Source organism: Mandrillus leucophaeus, unplaced genomic scaffold (genome assembly GCF_000951045.1).
Source record: "Mandrillus leucophaeus isolate KB7577 unplaced genomic scaffold, Mleu.le_1.0 Scaffold252, whole genome shotgun sequence".
NCBI lineage: Eukaryota > Metazoa > Chordata > Mammalia > Primates > Cercopithecidae > Mandrillus > Mandrillus leucophaeus.
Window position 1 is genome coordinate 523,588 of NW_012102610.1, and position 15,018 is coordinate 538,605.

General features: G+C 43.5%; 1 protein-coding gene across 3 annotated transcripts in view; it reads left to right on the forward strand.

The window, feature by feature from the left end:
* Positions 1-4,807: 4,807 nt before the first annotated feature.
* The window catches only part of MKRN2 (makorin ring finger protein 2), a 27,934-nt gene continuing 17,723 nt past the window's right edge, over positions 4,808-15,018 (forward strand). For 2 of the 3 annotated variants that reach the window (XM_011983599.1, XM_011983600.1), the window contains exon 1: positions 4,808-4,960. In XM_011983599.1, the coding sequence (XP_011838989.1) occupies positions 4,935-4,960 (26 nt within the window). In that variant the 5' untranslated portion in view covers positions 4,808-4,934. Of the gene's footprint in view, positions 4,961-10,605; positions 10,663-15,018 lie in introns of all 3 variants that reach the window. The other variant, XM_011983598.1, reaches the window with a different exon arrangement.

A 15,018-nucleotide genomic window follows, 5' to 3' on the forward strand; every position in this document is an offset into this window, starting at 1 on the left:
TGCAGTGAGCTGAGATCATGCCACTGCACTTCAGCCTGAGCAACACAGTGAGACTCCATCTCAAAAAAAAAAAAACTTTCCAAAACTGCCATAAAAAATGAAATCCAAATAGCTTTATATATAAGAAAGCAATGAGATCTTTTTAATTTTTTTAATTTTTAATTTTTTTTTCTTTTTTTTTTAAGATGCAGTCTCGCTCTGTCACCCAGGCTGGAGTGCAATGGTGCCATTTCGGCTCACCAAAACCTCTGCCTCCCGGGTTCAGGCGATTCTCCTGCCCCAGTCTCCTGAGTAACTGGGATTACAGGCATGCGCCACCACACCTGGTTAATGTTGTATTTTTAGTAGGGTTGGGGTTTCTCCATGTTGGCCAGGCTGGTCTTGAACTCTTGACCTCAGGTGATCCGCCTGCCTAGGCCTCCCAAAGTTCTGGGATTACAGGTGTGAGCCACCCACCATGCCCCACATTTAAATCTTTAATTAAAAATCTTCCTGCAGGCTGGGCGTGGTAGCTCACGCCTGTAATCCTAGCACTTTGGGAAGCCGAGGTGGGCAAATTGCTTGAGCTCAGGAGTTTGAAACCAGTCTGGGCAACATAGTGAGATCTCCTATCTACAAAAAATACGAAAATTGGCCAGGAGTGGTGGAGCGTGCCTGGCGCACACCTGTAGTCCCAGCTACTTAAGGGGCTGAAACCAGGAGGTAGAGGCTGCAGTGAGCCAAGATCGCACCACAGCACCCCAGCCTGGGTGATGACAAAGTGAGACCCTGTCTCCAAAAAAAAAAAAAAAATCTTCATGCACAGTAAACTGCAGGCTGAGGTGGCTTCCATGGTAAATTCTTCCAGACATTTAAGGGAAAAATTAATACCCATATTACACAGACGTTTCCAGAGAATAGAAAAGAAAGACTTCCAAACTCATTTTATGAGACCAGCATATCCCAGATACCAAGCCTTGGCATGGACATTATAAGAAAGGAACACTACGGACTAATATATCTCACACACAAGGATGCAAAAATTCGAAACATAATTTTTAACAAATAGATGATTTATAGAAAATATATCATGGTTATGTGGGGTTTATCCTGAGCAATTGGAGAGGGTTAACATTAAAAATCAATCAGTATAATTCAATACATTACCAGTATAAAAGGGAAAAACAATATAGGTTTCTCAGTACATGCAAAAAAAAAAAAAAGTGATAAAAGTCAAGATGTGTTCACGATAAAAATGCTAAGAAAACTAGAAAGAAACTTAACTTGGCAATGGATAGCCTCAAAAAAATATAGGGCTAACATTTTAATTAAAGTATTAGTTTAATATTTTAAACTTAAATATTACATAATTTTAAATTAAAATATTAAATATTTTCATTGACTCCAGGAACAAAATAAGATGTACACTATTATTACTTCTTAACATTATTCTGAAGGCTGTAGACAGTGCATGCAATAAAGCAAGGAAAAGAAAAAGATATAAAGATGAAAAGGAAGCAAAACTGTCATTATTTGCTGATGGCGTGATTGTAGAAAATCGGTAACAACCTACAAATAAACCATTAGAATTAATTCAAAATTTAGCATGGAGCTGAATCCCAGCTCAGTGTACAAAGATCTAGTGTATTTCTACATATAAGCAACAAGCAATTCGGAAATTTTAGGAATATCGTTTGAAATAGCATCGAAAACTGCATCTAGGGACAGACCGGCACACAAAGAAAACGAAAGCTTTGCAAGACCCTCGGCGCACGTCTGCGCAAAGGGTCTCTGTGTCTCTACGCCCAGATGGCCATTTTGAGTCTCGAGCTCGGAGCCACCCTTCTCTTCTGTTTTCTCAGCGTCTTCACCCGCCTCCATCTGATACGCCTTTTTCCCCTCTGTGTTTGGTAGCAAAGTTGCTTTTCCTATGGGCCGAGAACGGGAGCTGGTGGTTATCTAAGCAGACGTAAAGTTTTATGCGCCCCTGCTGCGGGCAGGAGCGAGTGGCCCTGCGTTCTCTGCCAGCGCGGGTTCCCTGCGAGTGAGGAAAATGAGTTCCACTTCCCCGGTAGGGCAGGACTTGGTGTTTAGTGCCAGACAACGCCGGAAGAACCCCAAGCGGAGACTGCTTGTATCCTTCGGGAAAAATCTAAGTGCTAAGTACCATGACAGTGGCAGGAACCAAGCTGTTGGGTACAGCTTGTGGAAGTGCACACTGGCTGTCGTTGATTCAGTGTTTTATTATTTTTTTCCATATATGTATATTTTGCCCATGACACAGCCCTCAGGAGATCCTGAGAACAAGTGCCCGATCCAGTGTTTTATTAGCACAGACACCCTAAAGGGGACCAGCAGTACAAGGCTGATGAAATAACTTATGGCATAGTCGTCCAATGGAATACTATACAGTTCTACAAAAGGAGGAAGAGGCTCTATGTACTGCTATGGAAAAATCTTCACTGATTATGTATGCTGTGCAGAACAGTATGTATGTTATCTTTTCTAAAAAGGGTAGAAAATATGTATATTTAAAGAAATATATTTGTGTATATTTAAAGAAATTCTGGAAAGATGTATACAAAGTTTGTAACAGTGGCTAGGTTTTGAGTTTTTAAAAAATGTTTCTGCTTTTTGTTTTGAAGAGGCGAGAACTAAATTGACAGGAGACTGAGACTTTTCACTTTACACTTTTAAAATATTTGAACATAATAACGTTCATATTGTGAATGTATTCCATAAAGAATGAGATAAGCTGAATTTTAAAAATAAGTGGCACGGGCTGGGCGCGGTGGCTCTCACCTGTAATGCCAGCACTTTGGGAGGCCGAAGCGGGTGGATTGGCTGAGCTCAGAGGTTCGAGACCAGCCTGGGCAACACGGTGAAACCCCCTGGTTACTAAAACACGAAAAAATTAGCTGGGCGTGGCAGCGTGCGCCTGCAATCCCAGCTACTCCGGAGGCTGAGACAGGAGAATTGTTTGAACACGGGAGGCAGAGGTTGCAGTCAGCCAAGAGCAAGACACTGCAGTCCAGCCTGGGTGACAGAGTAAGACTCCGTCTCAAAAAAAAAAAAACACATGGAATTTTTATGAGCATGAATTGCATGGATCAAATGTGTTACGAATTAAAATGCAATATTCAAGACACTGAAAGCAAAATTTCCAGTATACTTCCATATTCCTGAGAAAAATTTCAAAAGTTCTAAGTAATTGGAGGTATATACCATGCTTATTCATTGGTAGACTCAATATTTTTATAGCAAAGTAAAAGAAGAACATACAGCTATATATACATAACATGGAAAGATCTCACAGATATAATGTTGGTCAAAAGAAGGCAGACAAAAGCGTAGGTACTGAATTATTATTTATATGAAAGTCAAGAATAGTTAAACTAATTTGTAGTGATAGAGATGAACCCAAGCAATGACTTTACAAAAGTATTGACTGGGAAGGACCATAAGGAAGCCTTCTGGGGTGTCGATGATATCCACCCCCACCCCCCCCCCCCCTTTTTTTTTTTTTTTAAGAGACGGGGGCTTGCTTTGTGACCTAGGCTGGAGTGCAGTGGTGCGATCACAGTTCACTGTAGCCTCAACTGCAGTGAACTGTGCTCAAAGGATCCTTCCGGCTCAGCCTCTCCTTACTCCAGCACTTTGAAGTTAGTCGAGCCTGGTGTCGCGCACCTGTATTCCCAGCTGCTGGGGAGGTTAAGGCAGAGGATTGCTTGAATTATGATGGCGCCACTGCACTCCAGCCCGGGCGACAGAGCAAGACCCTGTCTCAAAACAAAACAAAAAATTCTTTATTTTGATCTGGGTGGTAGTTTCGTGAGTGTATGCATGTGCAAAAATTCACAGAATGTGTTTTGTGCACTTATATTGTGCATGTTATGTATCTCGAGTTTTTAAGCAATGAGAAACCATTGTAAGATTAAAAGGTGAATGACATGATCAGATTTATGTTTTAAAAATAGATTTTTACCTGGAGCGGAAGCCAAAAGACCAGTTAAAAGGCTATAGCATGGCTGGTCGGGCGTGCACGCCAGTAATTCCAGCTACTTGGGAGGCTGAGAGGCAGGAGAATCTCTTGAACCCGGGAGGCGAAGGTTGCAGTGAGCCGAGATCGCCCCACTGCACTCCAGCCTGGGCAACAAGAGAGAAACTCCGTCTCAAAAAAAAAGAAGAGTTATTGCATGGTGCTAGGTAGAAGGGATGGTTGTTTCGACGAACGCTGACGGTGGAAAGGGGCAGAAGAGGACGCATTGGACAGAGGTGTGGGAGCAGAATCTGCAGGGTATAGAGAGCTAGAGGGAAGTGTCAAAAATAACTTTTGGGGTTTCCACCATAGGAAATGGAAGACGAACAGCACAGGACTGGCAGGAAAGAAAATGAAGACTAAAACGTGTGGAAGTAGAGATTTGGGGAAAGAGCAGCTGGGAGAGGGCTAAGGAATTTCCTTAAGTGGAAGGCGAGGTCCAGCGGGAACAGTTGAGGCAGGGCTTGAGAAGGGTGCCCAGTGAGTGCAAGTTTGAATGGGGAACCTGGGATTAAGAGGAGAGGCGGGAGTTTGCCCCAGGAGGGGTGAAGTGCCTCGAAGGAGGCGGGAGATCGCTAAGGAATACTCTTGGCGATGGGGGGCAGAATCGGAGGCACTAACAGTAGGCATAGGGATAAGACTTGCAGGACTAGGATGCCAGCCAGGCTCCGCCCCGGAGGCCTGGAAGTGCGGGACACCCAGAGCAGGGATGCCGGGACCGCCTGCCCGACCCCGGTGCGGAACCAATTGTGACGGCGGCTAGGTTACCCGCCGGCGCTACAAAGGTGCCACACTGGCGGGGCGGCGTGCGCCGGCGTGACGCGGCTACGCGGGATGGGCCGGGCCAGGGCCAAGGCCGAGGCGGCAGCGGCTGCGAGAGGCGGCGGCACGACGACGGTCCTTCAGCCCAGCCACCATGAGCACCAAGCAGGTCACTTGCAGGTCAGTGCGCGGGTGCCAGGAGCGCCGGGCCACTTCAGGCCGCTCCCCCAGGCCGCAGGGGTGCCGGTGCGCGCCAATTCTGCCGCTCGGGAACCTGAGGCTAGAGCGGGACTCGGAAAGTTACTCAGCTGTTAGCAGCGGGGTCTTTGCGAGGCAGAGCGAGCGCCGGCCAGAGCCGGGGATCCGGGGGATGCATGACTGAGACGCGGGGCGAGGCCAGCGCTGGGGGCTACGCCGCGAGTTTGAAGCGTGGCCCCTGTGGGCTGGGAGGAAGGACGTCCTAGCCAGGGCCGTGCAGGATGCTGGGCCTTGTGGGGAGGGCTCTGGGGCTTACGGTTTAACTGGAAAAGACTTGGAATTGATTAAAGGGACCCCAAGAGGACGGTTACAAATGGGAATACCATGTGGGAGTAATTTGTTAATAGATTATAAGGGCCTCGAAGTTTGGAGAATCCAGATGCAATCTAAACTTGCAGAGAGTTAGCAAGTAAAAATTGTTGTGTGGAAAATAATAACGACAGATAGCATTTTCTGAATATCGGTGAAGCGCCCTGCATATTTCCAAGTGCTTTATATTCATTATCATCAGACTTCACAGTAAGACAACTTAGTAGTTATTATTACCATTTTACAGTGCAGGAGACTGAGACTGAAAGAGGTTGACACTCTTATCTTACTGAGAGAGCCATTTACGAGGAGAAATGCCACGGTAATGGATGGTTTGTTGTAGAAAATAGAAAGCCAGATAGCTACACTGCGACTGCTCCTGTGAAACAGAAGAGTGTGGTTGTGTAACACCCTCATTCCTTGGTCAGCTTGTGGCTTACTGGTAATGGAGTCTAGTCCTATTGAACTGTGTGTTTGGAAAACGAAAATTGAATTGTATGCTTGGAAAAGGCAAATTTCATTTAATATTTTTTTTGTGGGAAACATTGCTTAAAAACAATTGTAGAGTTTGTGGAATAAACAGTTTATTTTCTGCGTTGTTACTTCTCTTCATTGGTATGAATAGTTGAGACGTGACTGTGTAATAAGTTTCCTATTAGTATTAGTGTATATTAACTGTTCAATTTATCCAAGGCCCAGGTGGCTTATGTTAAGCTGTTGTCAGAAATTTGCACCTAGTGTCTATAAGAAGACTTTTACTAGGTTATTTGTACTAGAAGGTGTTTTGTGAAGACGGGTTTGTGTGTGTTTATGTATTTTTATTTATATAAAGTTTCTCCTGCTGGAGGAGGTATTCCTAGGTCATTGTGCACTGTAAAGCAGCTTGTAGCCACCTAGAAAAACCTCTCTATTCCTCCCCTCGCTCTATGGTTTAGTTCCACCATTTATTCCCGTACCTGATCTAAGAAGTGTCCACAAAACAGTACACATTTATGTAATAATGCTTTATAATTGAATCTCAACTCTGTAGTATCTTATTTTACAAATAAGGAATCTTATGCTCAGAAAGACTTGACATTTGCCTAAAATTTCACACCTTAGTAGAGGCACAAGGACCTAAATCGGGATCATCTTGGTTTTTCCTTGTATACCTGGAGATAGCTGGACCTGAAAGCTTTAATTCTGTTTCCCAAAAGGGGTGTTCTGCAGGATATTGCTCCATATAAATGAAGATTGGGTTGGAATGTTGAGAAGGGATCACTTCTGTTTAAGTGCTAACTAATGTTTGTTGGGGACTTACAATGTGCTGGGGCTCTTAGGTGCTGTAGTGTATAATCCAGCAACCAGCACTATTCCACAGATGGTAAAACTGAGCTTCAGCATTGAAGTCACTTGCCTAACGTCATTTAGCTTCCAAGTGGCAGAGGTATGAAATCAAAGTTCATGCCCTCATAGACTGTAGGGCCTCCAGATAAGTGTCAAAATGCTAAATTAAAATTTCTTTACTGCAGGACTTTTCAAAGCTTTTAATATGTTCCCATGAAAGGAAACTCATACAAGGATACGTAAAACTGCAAAGACGTTTACTCACAAAGGGGTGTAAAGGAGTCAGGGCTCCCGATGACTGCCTCGTCAAATAAAAAACATAACAGGTGTTTAAGTGAGAAAAACCCAAATTACCAAGAGTACCAAGTTTACATTAGTGTGTTTACCATAAACTTTTCTACCAGCTTATCTACCAAAAGCTTTTCTTACTTTATTATCTCATTAACAAAAGGCTTATCTCCAGATATTGATAATTTATAGGAAATGTTCAAGGTATGATTTATTTTGGGGACCAGATCTAAGCAGGGTGGTTTTTTTTTTTTTAATTTCAGGTCACAAAGTTTTAGGTTTGTTTTCCTGACTGTAGGATGTGATGTACATGTTTATTTTGAATGACAGCAGAATAATGTCAGTTTTGCTTTCAATCTGTTAGGTATTATGTCTCTCCAAGAGATGCTTATCAAATGCTAGCAGTCTCAAACCTAATGACAAAGACACTCCGTGTTTTTATTGCCTGGAATGGTCAAAATGACTGCTTGTACAGTTATGCTGTCAGTCAGCTCTCCTGATTCCTTGATGTGCCACTCTATCCAGAATCTCAATCTGTGCATCATTTTTGCTGATTCCCCTCCCCTACAACCATCTCCCTGTCTTTCAGTCTGTTTTCCAAGCCCTGGGGGAGGCCCTTATTATAGCTTGGTAACCAGTTTATTTCACCCTCTCCTTTTGTGATAGAGCTTCCCTGCATCTCATAATCACTATTAGAAGACACAGGATTTCATTGTCCTAAGATAGTCAAGCTTCGGGCTTTTGATTCTTTGAAAGTCACAAAACATGGGGGATCTTTTCAGCCGGCAGGGGGTAGGCAGAGTTTGAGCCCCAGGGTTGGGCAGTTCTAGATTCTAATCCTCATACCACCTGTGCCACAACTGCCTCATCTGTGAAATGAGGATGGTAATGCCTAACCGGCAGGGCTGTTTAAAAGTTAAATAATAGCAACAAACCATTTATTTTGTATTAGGATGAGCACTTACATGCATTTTCTCAGTTAAACGTCCCAGTAGTTTATCAGAGCAGTCTGTGAAGTAAGTGCAGTTATTATAATCACATTACAGATGGGGAAACTGAGGCTTGGTGATTTAAATAACTTGCTCAGGGTCACATAGCAAGCAGTCTGACTTCAGTGTCTTCACCACCACACTGTACTTCATTTCATCCCCACCTCTAATCAGTACATTCATTGCAAGCCTGCCACAGTGCCTACCATTTGCTTCCTTCCCCCTCAGCAGATCTGCTGTCACAAGGATTACAGCCATAAAATTTTAGCCTGTGAAAATATGTAGGAAAATGTAAAGAAAAAATGACACTGAGGATGCAAATTACCTGTGTATTTGGAAGTGATTTGCAAAAGCGTTTTGCTAAACAGAGAGGCAACATTGAAGGGCCTGTAAGAAACCAGATTGATTGTTTCGCTCAGCACTGCTGCTGCTGGAGCTGCTGGTGGTTCTGTGGCCAGCAGTGAACCTGATATGCTCTGCAGTGTATAATAGCCATACTGTCTGAAACAGTCTTTTGGGGTTACCCGAGGTAACACTCCTTTGGAGTGTCCCCCAGAAAGAACCTACCTGCTCTGAGTCTCCAGCTATGCACTTCACCCGCCTAGTCGTCTCTCCCCTCCTCCAGTTCATGTCTTGGTCCTCTCTCTTGGAAGATATGAGGGGCAGTTTGTCCATCAGGAAGGGTTAGCAGTTGGAAATTCATTACAAAGTGCAACATGAAAGAGGCTTGGAGTAAGATCAGTGTAACATAGATGGAGAGGAATGACTGTAAGCACAAGACAGAGATGCCCCAAAGGACAAGCAGGATATGCTCTAGGTGGCTTTGTGCTTGTCACTGGGGAGTGTAAATGGTGACATATGCTACAAAAATAGGACTGGGCTGACTTCACCTCTTACATAACTCTTGTTTCACACTTGCCTTTCCTGAAGGCAGTGATGGTGGTCTAGAAATTATTTTTGAATCTGTTTAAATCTCAGCTCAGTCATTTACAGAAGCGAAGTGGCTTTTATGAAGTCACCAGCTTATAAATGGCAAAACTAACTAGAAGCTCTGGTTGGCAGTTAAATATTTGTATTTTAGTGGAAGAGATGATTAGTGCAGTTTGGAAGGCAAGTGTTCTGGATCGGACCTATGGAAGGTGGAGGTAGAATTATAAAAGGCATCCTTGTAGGAGACCACTACCTAAAAAACTTTCCTTTTGTCTGCCTTGTTAACAAATAGTATCTGGTAGACGGCCTGTGGTAGTCTTCCACCCTGGTTCTTTCAAGAAATTTTCTGTTCTAATTTCTTCAAAAGAAACAATACAGTATTGGCTGGTACAGTGGCTCATGCTGTAATCCCAGCACTTGGGGAGGCCGAGGTAGGAGGACCACTTGAACCTTGGAGTTCGAGACCAGCCTGGGCAACATAGCAAGATCCTGTCTCTACCCAAGAAAAGAAAAGAAAAGAAACTATACAGTATTTATTAGATATCACTTTTGTGTAACTGCTTGTGTTGCCACTTTGAACCTGTCCTCTTTCAGTATTTATGAGTTTACTAATCCTGATACCTCTTTGTCATTCAGACTTGGCTCTTGGCACTGATTTTTTTTTTTTTTAAACTATTATACCTTCAAAGATTACCATGTTTGAGGACAATTGAAATATTGCAGTCTTGAGTAGCATTTCTCAAAAAGAATTCTCAAACTGCTGAGATGTATACTCCACTTTTGTGTTTGGGATCTCCAAGACCACCCCAAATCCAGAGATTGTCTAGAACTGGGACAAGTGGGTCCCAGGATTCAGCTGTACTCAAGTCTGAGATTATTACCATATCTAGTAAGGGGTCACAGCCAGATCATGAGGGCAGAAGACACAGGGGGTCTGGAGGAGCCTGGGTGCAGGCTTCCTGCATCTGTCCCTCCCTGAGAGGGCCACACAGCAATGAAAATGCAGCAACATGTGTCCAGGGAAGCCCATTAGAGATTCAGTGCCCAGGCTGGTCACCTAGGCCAGCTCTGCCTAGCATGAACCAAAATTCCAGACTCCCAGAGGAAAGTAGGTTTTCAGCATGAACTACATTGTACATCAGTTTAGACACAGTGAACCACTCTCCATCATTTAGGGAAAATTTTGTATCTGTGTGGAGAACTGTTACTAGCTGAGTTCCCAGATGCCAGGCAAGGGGCAGCCTCGGAAGCAGACCTTCCCAAGGATAGCAGTCTCAGATCTGCTATGTAACTCTCTTCTGTGTAGTTATAAAATCGGTATTGTAAATAACCGAAACTCTAAGTTTCTAACAAAAAGTGCCCTTAGTTTCCCAGCTTCTGTCTGTGCTTTTTTAAAAAATAAAACTATAACAGCCTTATGGCAAATTACTGCATAATGTCTGATCTATGCAGTGGTCCCCCACCAGTCCATGGCCTTTTAGGAACCAGGCCACACAGCAGGAGGTGAGCAGTGGGCAAGTGAGCAAAGCTTTATCTGTGTTTATAGTCACTCCCCGCCACTCACATTACCACCTGAGCTCCGCTTCCCGTCAGATCAGCAGCACCATTAGATTCTCATAGAAGCACTAACCCTATTGTCAACTGTGCATGTGAGGGATCTTCGTTGTGTGCTTCTTATGAGAATCTAATGCCTGATGATCTGTCACTGTCTCCCATGACCCCCAGATGGGACCATCTAGTTGCAGAAGAACAAGCTCAGTGTCCCACTGATTCTACTCTATGGTGAGTTGTATACTTACTTCATTATATATTACCATAATAAAGTGCACAATAAATGTAATGTGCTTGAATCATCTTGAAACCATTCCCCATCCCACCATTCCGTGGAAAAATTGTCTTCCATAAAACTGGTCCCTGGCACCAAAAAGATTGGGGACTGCAGATCTAGTGGTATGCCACAAGAGGGTGCTCCGTGGAGAAAGCCTATCTGACTACCTGGCAAAGGCTGTAGGATGGCACCACTGTATAGTCACTTACGTCATGAGGTCCAGTTCTCATTTCGTAGGCTCAGAAATTTGGTTTTGTTAGTGTACATAGGGATGGCTCATACTAGCCAAACTCATGAGAGACTGACTTATATACTAGAATATCCTTTTATAATTTCCCTGGGAAAAAATAAACTGTCAGATATGTCTGGTCAGCACTTCCTCTGCTTTTGGGGAGAGGAACAGGTAGAGAATTCTCGTCAGAGGTTTCTGATTAGGGCGGATGTGCAGCATGTTCACTAGTACCCTTTCTCTGGAGACACCAGCAGTCTGGGCCTCTTGGGCCTTCCTGGAATGCCATACTATTCCCTCCTGTTGTCTACTTCTTTTTTTTTTTTTCTGAGATGGCGTCTTGCTCTGTCGCCAGGCTGGAGTGCAATGGCACGATCTCAGCTCACTGCAGCCCTCTGCCTCCTGGGTTCAAGCGATTCTCATGCCTCAGCTTCCTGAGTAATTGGGATTACAGGTACCCACCACCACGCCCGGCTAATTTTTGTGTATTTAGTAGAGACATGGTTTCCCCATGTTGGTCAGGCTGGTCTCAAACTCCTGACCTCAGGTGATCCGCCCGCCTTGGCCTCCAAAAGTGCTGGGATTACAGGCGTGAGCCACTGTGCCCGGCCTTCCTGTTGTGTAGTTCTATTCTGTTTTCCACTTTCAGACAACACCGTATAAATGGTTAGGTTAAGGCTTTCTATATCTGCTTGCATTTAGTAGTATTCTAGCTGTGCCTTCCTGCAGTTATTCCCAAACATTCTTCATTAGAGAACAGATGTTCCCAACTACATCTTCCAGAGCACTAGCTTGAGAGGACCTGGGGCCCCAGATTGGGAAGTGCCATAGCATGTGGATGCCACTAGTGAGTGAGCCTGGGGGCTGGAGGGTATGAGGAGGCCTTTTGGATCAGCCAAGACTCATGCTGGTCCATGAAGGAAGGTAGGTTATAGTAATTCAGTGGAATGAAAGATATGGGCTACTGTGTTTTACACAAGGGCCATGATGGGGATGAAGGCCGCATGATAGGGAAATTGATTTTGTTGGGGAAAGGTCAGGGCTATCTGGAAAGACCAGACTTGGAGTCCTCGTACCTAGCAATTAAATCTTCTGTAAGTCACCTCACCTCTCTGAGCGTTGGCTTTCCTATTTACAAAAAGAAAAAGAAAAATATCATATATCTTACCCTCAAGGATCACTACTCTTAATATGCTAGTATATATCTTTCCAGATTTTATTTTGAGACAGGGTCTCACTGTGTTGTACAGACTGGAGTGCAGTGATACAATCATAGCTCACTGCAGTCTCCAATTTCCAAGTTCAAGTGATCCTCCCACTTCAGCCTCCCTAGTAGCCTGGACTACAGGTGCACACAACCACAGCTGGCTAATTTTTGTATTTTTTGTAGAGGTGAGGTTTTGCCATGTTGCCCAGGCTAGTCTTGAACTCCTAGGCTCAAGAGATCTGCCTGCCTCATCGTCCCCAAGTGCTAGGATTACAGGCATGAGCCACTGTGCCTGGCCCCAGATTTTTTTTTTTTTTTTTGAGATGCGCCCGGCTGGGTCTGATTTTTAAAGTACATATTTGTATACATTTATAATCTTTTACCAAAATGAGATCATACTGTATACACTGGTTTAAAGAATTTTATTGTGAGCCGGGCGCAGTGGCTCACGCCTGTAATCCCAGCACTTTGGGAGGCCAAGGTGGGTGGATCACGAGGTCAGGAGTTCAAGACCAGCCTGGTCAACATGATGAAACCCCGTCTTTACTAAAAATACAAAAATTAGCTGGGTGTGGTGGCAGTCACCTGTAATTCCAGCTACTTCAGAGGCTAAGGCAGGAGAATTCTTGAACCTGGGAGGCGGAGGTTGCAGTGAGCCGAGATCGTGCCACTACACTCCAGCCTGGGTGACAGCAAGACTCCATCTCAAAAAACAAAAAATTACTGTGGTAAAATATCCGTAAAATTTACCATCTTAACTATTTTTAAGTTTATAGTTCTGTTACATGCATTCAGATTGTTGTGTAACCAATCTCCAGAGCTCTTTGTCTTGCAAAACTGAAACTCTGTGTACTACCCATTAAAAAACTTCCATTTCTCCCATCCCCAGCCTCTGACACCTACCATTCATTCTACTGTCTGTCTCTCTGAATTTGACTACTCTAGGGACCTTGTAGAAGTGGAATCATACAGCATTTGCCTTTTTGTGTCTGGTTTATTTTACTTAGCATAATGTCCTCAAGGTAGCATGTGTCAGAATCACCTTTCTTTTTAAGGCTGATTGTATATGGATAGACCACGTCTTGTTTATGCATTCATCCATCAGCGGATGCTTGGGTTGCTTCCACCTTTTGGCTATTGTGAATAATGCTGCTCTGAACATGGGTGTCCAAATGTTTGTCTGAGTCCATACTTCGAAGTCTTCTTTTTTTTTTTGAAACTGACTCACTGTGTTGCCCAGGCTGGAGTGCAGTGGCGTGATCTTGGCTCACTGTAACCTCTCCCTCCCAGGTTCAAGTGATTCTCCTGCCTCGGCCCCCAAAGTAGCTGGAATTACAGGCGCCTGCCACCACACTCGGCTAATTTTTGTATTTTTAGTAGAGATGGCGTTTCACCATGTTGGTCAGGCTGGTCTCAAACTCCAGACCTCAGGTGATCCACCCACCTCAGCCTCCCAAAGTGCTGGGATTACAGGCCTGAGCCACTGGGCCTGGCCTGAATTATTTTGTGTCTATACCCAGAAGTGGAATTACCGGATCATATGGTAAATATATTTTTAATTTTTTAAGGAACTTCCATACTGTTTTTCTATAGCAGCTGCACCATTAACTGTTTTATAATCTACTCTTCTCAGTTAATTGTGTTTAACTTTCCATATTAATAAATTTTCATTTTATACCTAGTCCACACTCACATTTGTTTCAAAATACCTTTCAAAATATCTGGTTTAAAAATGTCTTTTGTATCTTGTTTGTCGAAACCAGATTCTAGTCCAGAGCTAAGTATTGCATCTGGTTATTATGTCCCTTGTGTTCTGTCTGCTAACCTAGCATTGTCCCTTCCCCTTTTTCTCTTTTCTAACAGCTATTTCTGAGGTATAACTTACACACCATAAAATTTACCTGTTTGAAGTATACAGTGTAAAACTTTTTAGTGAATTTACAAAGTTGTACAACCATCACCACAATTAAATTTTAGGAAATTTCTATCACCCCCAAAAGATCCCTTGTGCCCATTAGCAGTCACCCTCACTTCTTTCCTCCCAACCCTAAGCAGCCACTTAATCTACTTTCTGTCTCTATAGCTTTGCCTTTTCTGACATTGCATATAAATGGAATCATGCAACATGTGGTCTTTTGTGTCCGGCTTCTTTCACTCCGCATCGTGTTTTCAAGGTTCATCCATGTTGTAGTGTGTGCCAGTACCTCCTTCCTTTTTATGGCTGGATAAGAGCCCATTGTATGGATAAATCACATTTTGTCTGTCTGTTCACCAGTTGATGAACATTTGGATTGTTTCCACTTTTTGACTGTTATGCATAATGCTGCTTTGGACATTCATATACAAGTATTTGTGTGGACATGGATTTTCATTTTCTTGGGAACATTCCTAGGCATAGAATTGTTGCATCATATGGTAGATTTATGTTTACATTTTTTAAGAAACTGTCAACCTCTTTTCCAGACTCAGCCTCCTTTAGTTACGTGGCACTTATAAAGAGAGTAGGCCTGGGTCCCACATGCAGCCTCTTTTGTGTTTATTTGGTTGTTTTCTCGAGATGTCTTTCATAGGTTGTCCCCAGTCTCCTGTATTTTCTATGAACTGGAAGTTAGATCTGGGGTTTTGTGGATTCAAATTAATTGTTTCTGGCTAGAATATGTCATAGGTTGTTTTATACTTCATTTTGGGTCGTATCAGCAGGTACGTATTTTTTTCCAAGTTGATTTTGGGTCCAGCATCATTTGTTGAAAAGATTATTTCCCCCACTTACCTTTTTTTTTTTTTTTTTTTTGAGACAGGGTCTCACTCTGTCACCCAGGCTAGAGTGCAGCAGCACGATCTTGGCTCAGTGCAACCACCGCCTCCTGGGCTCAA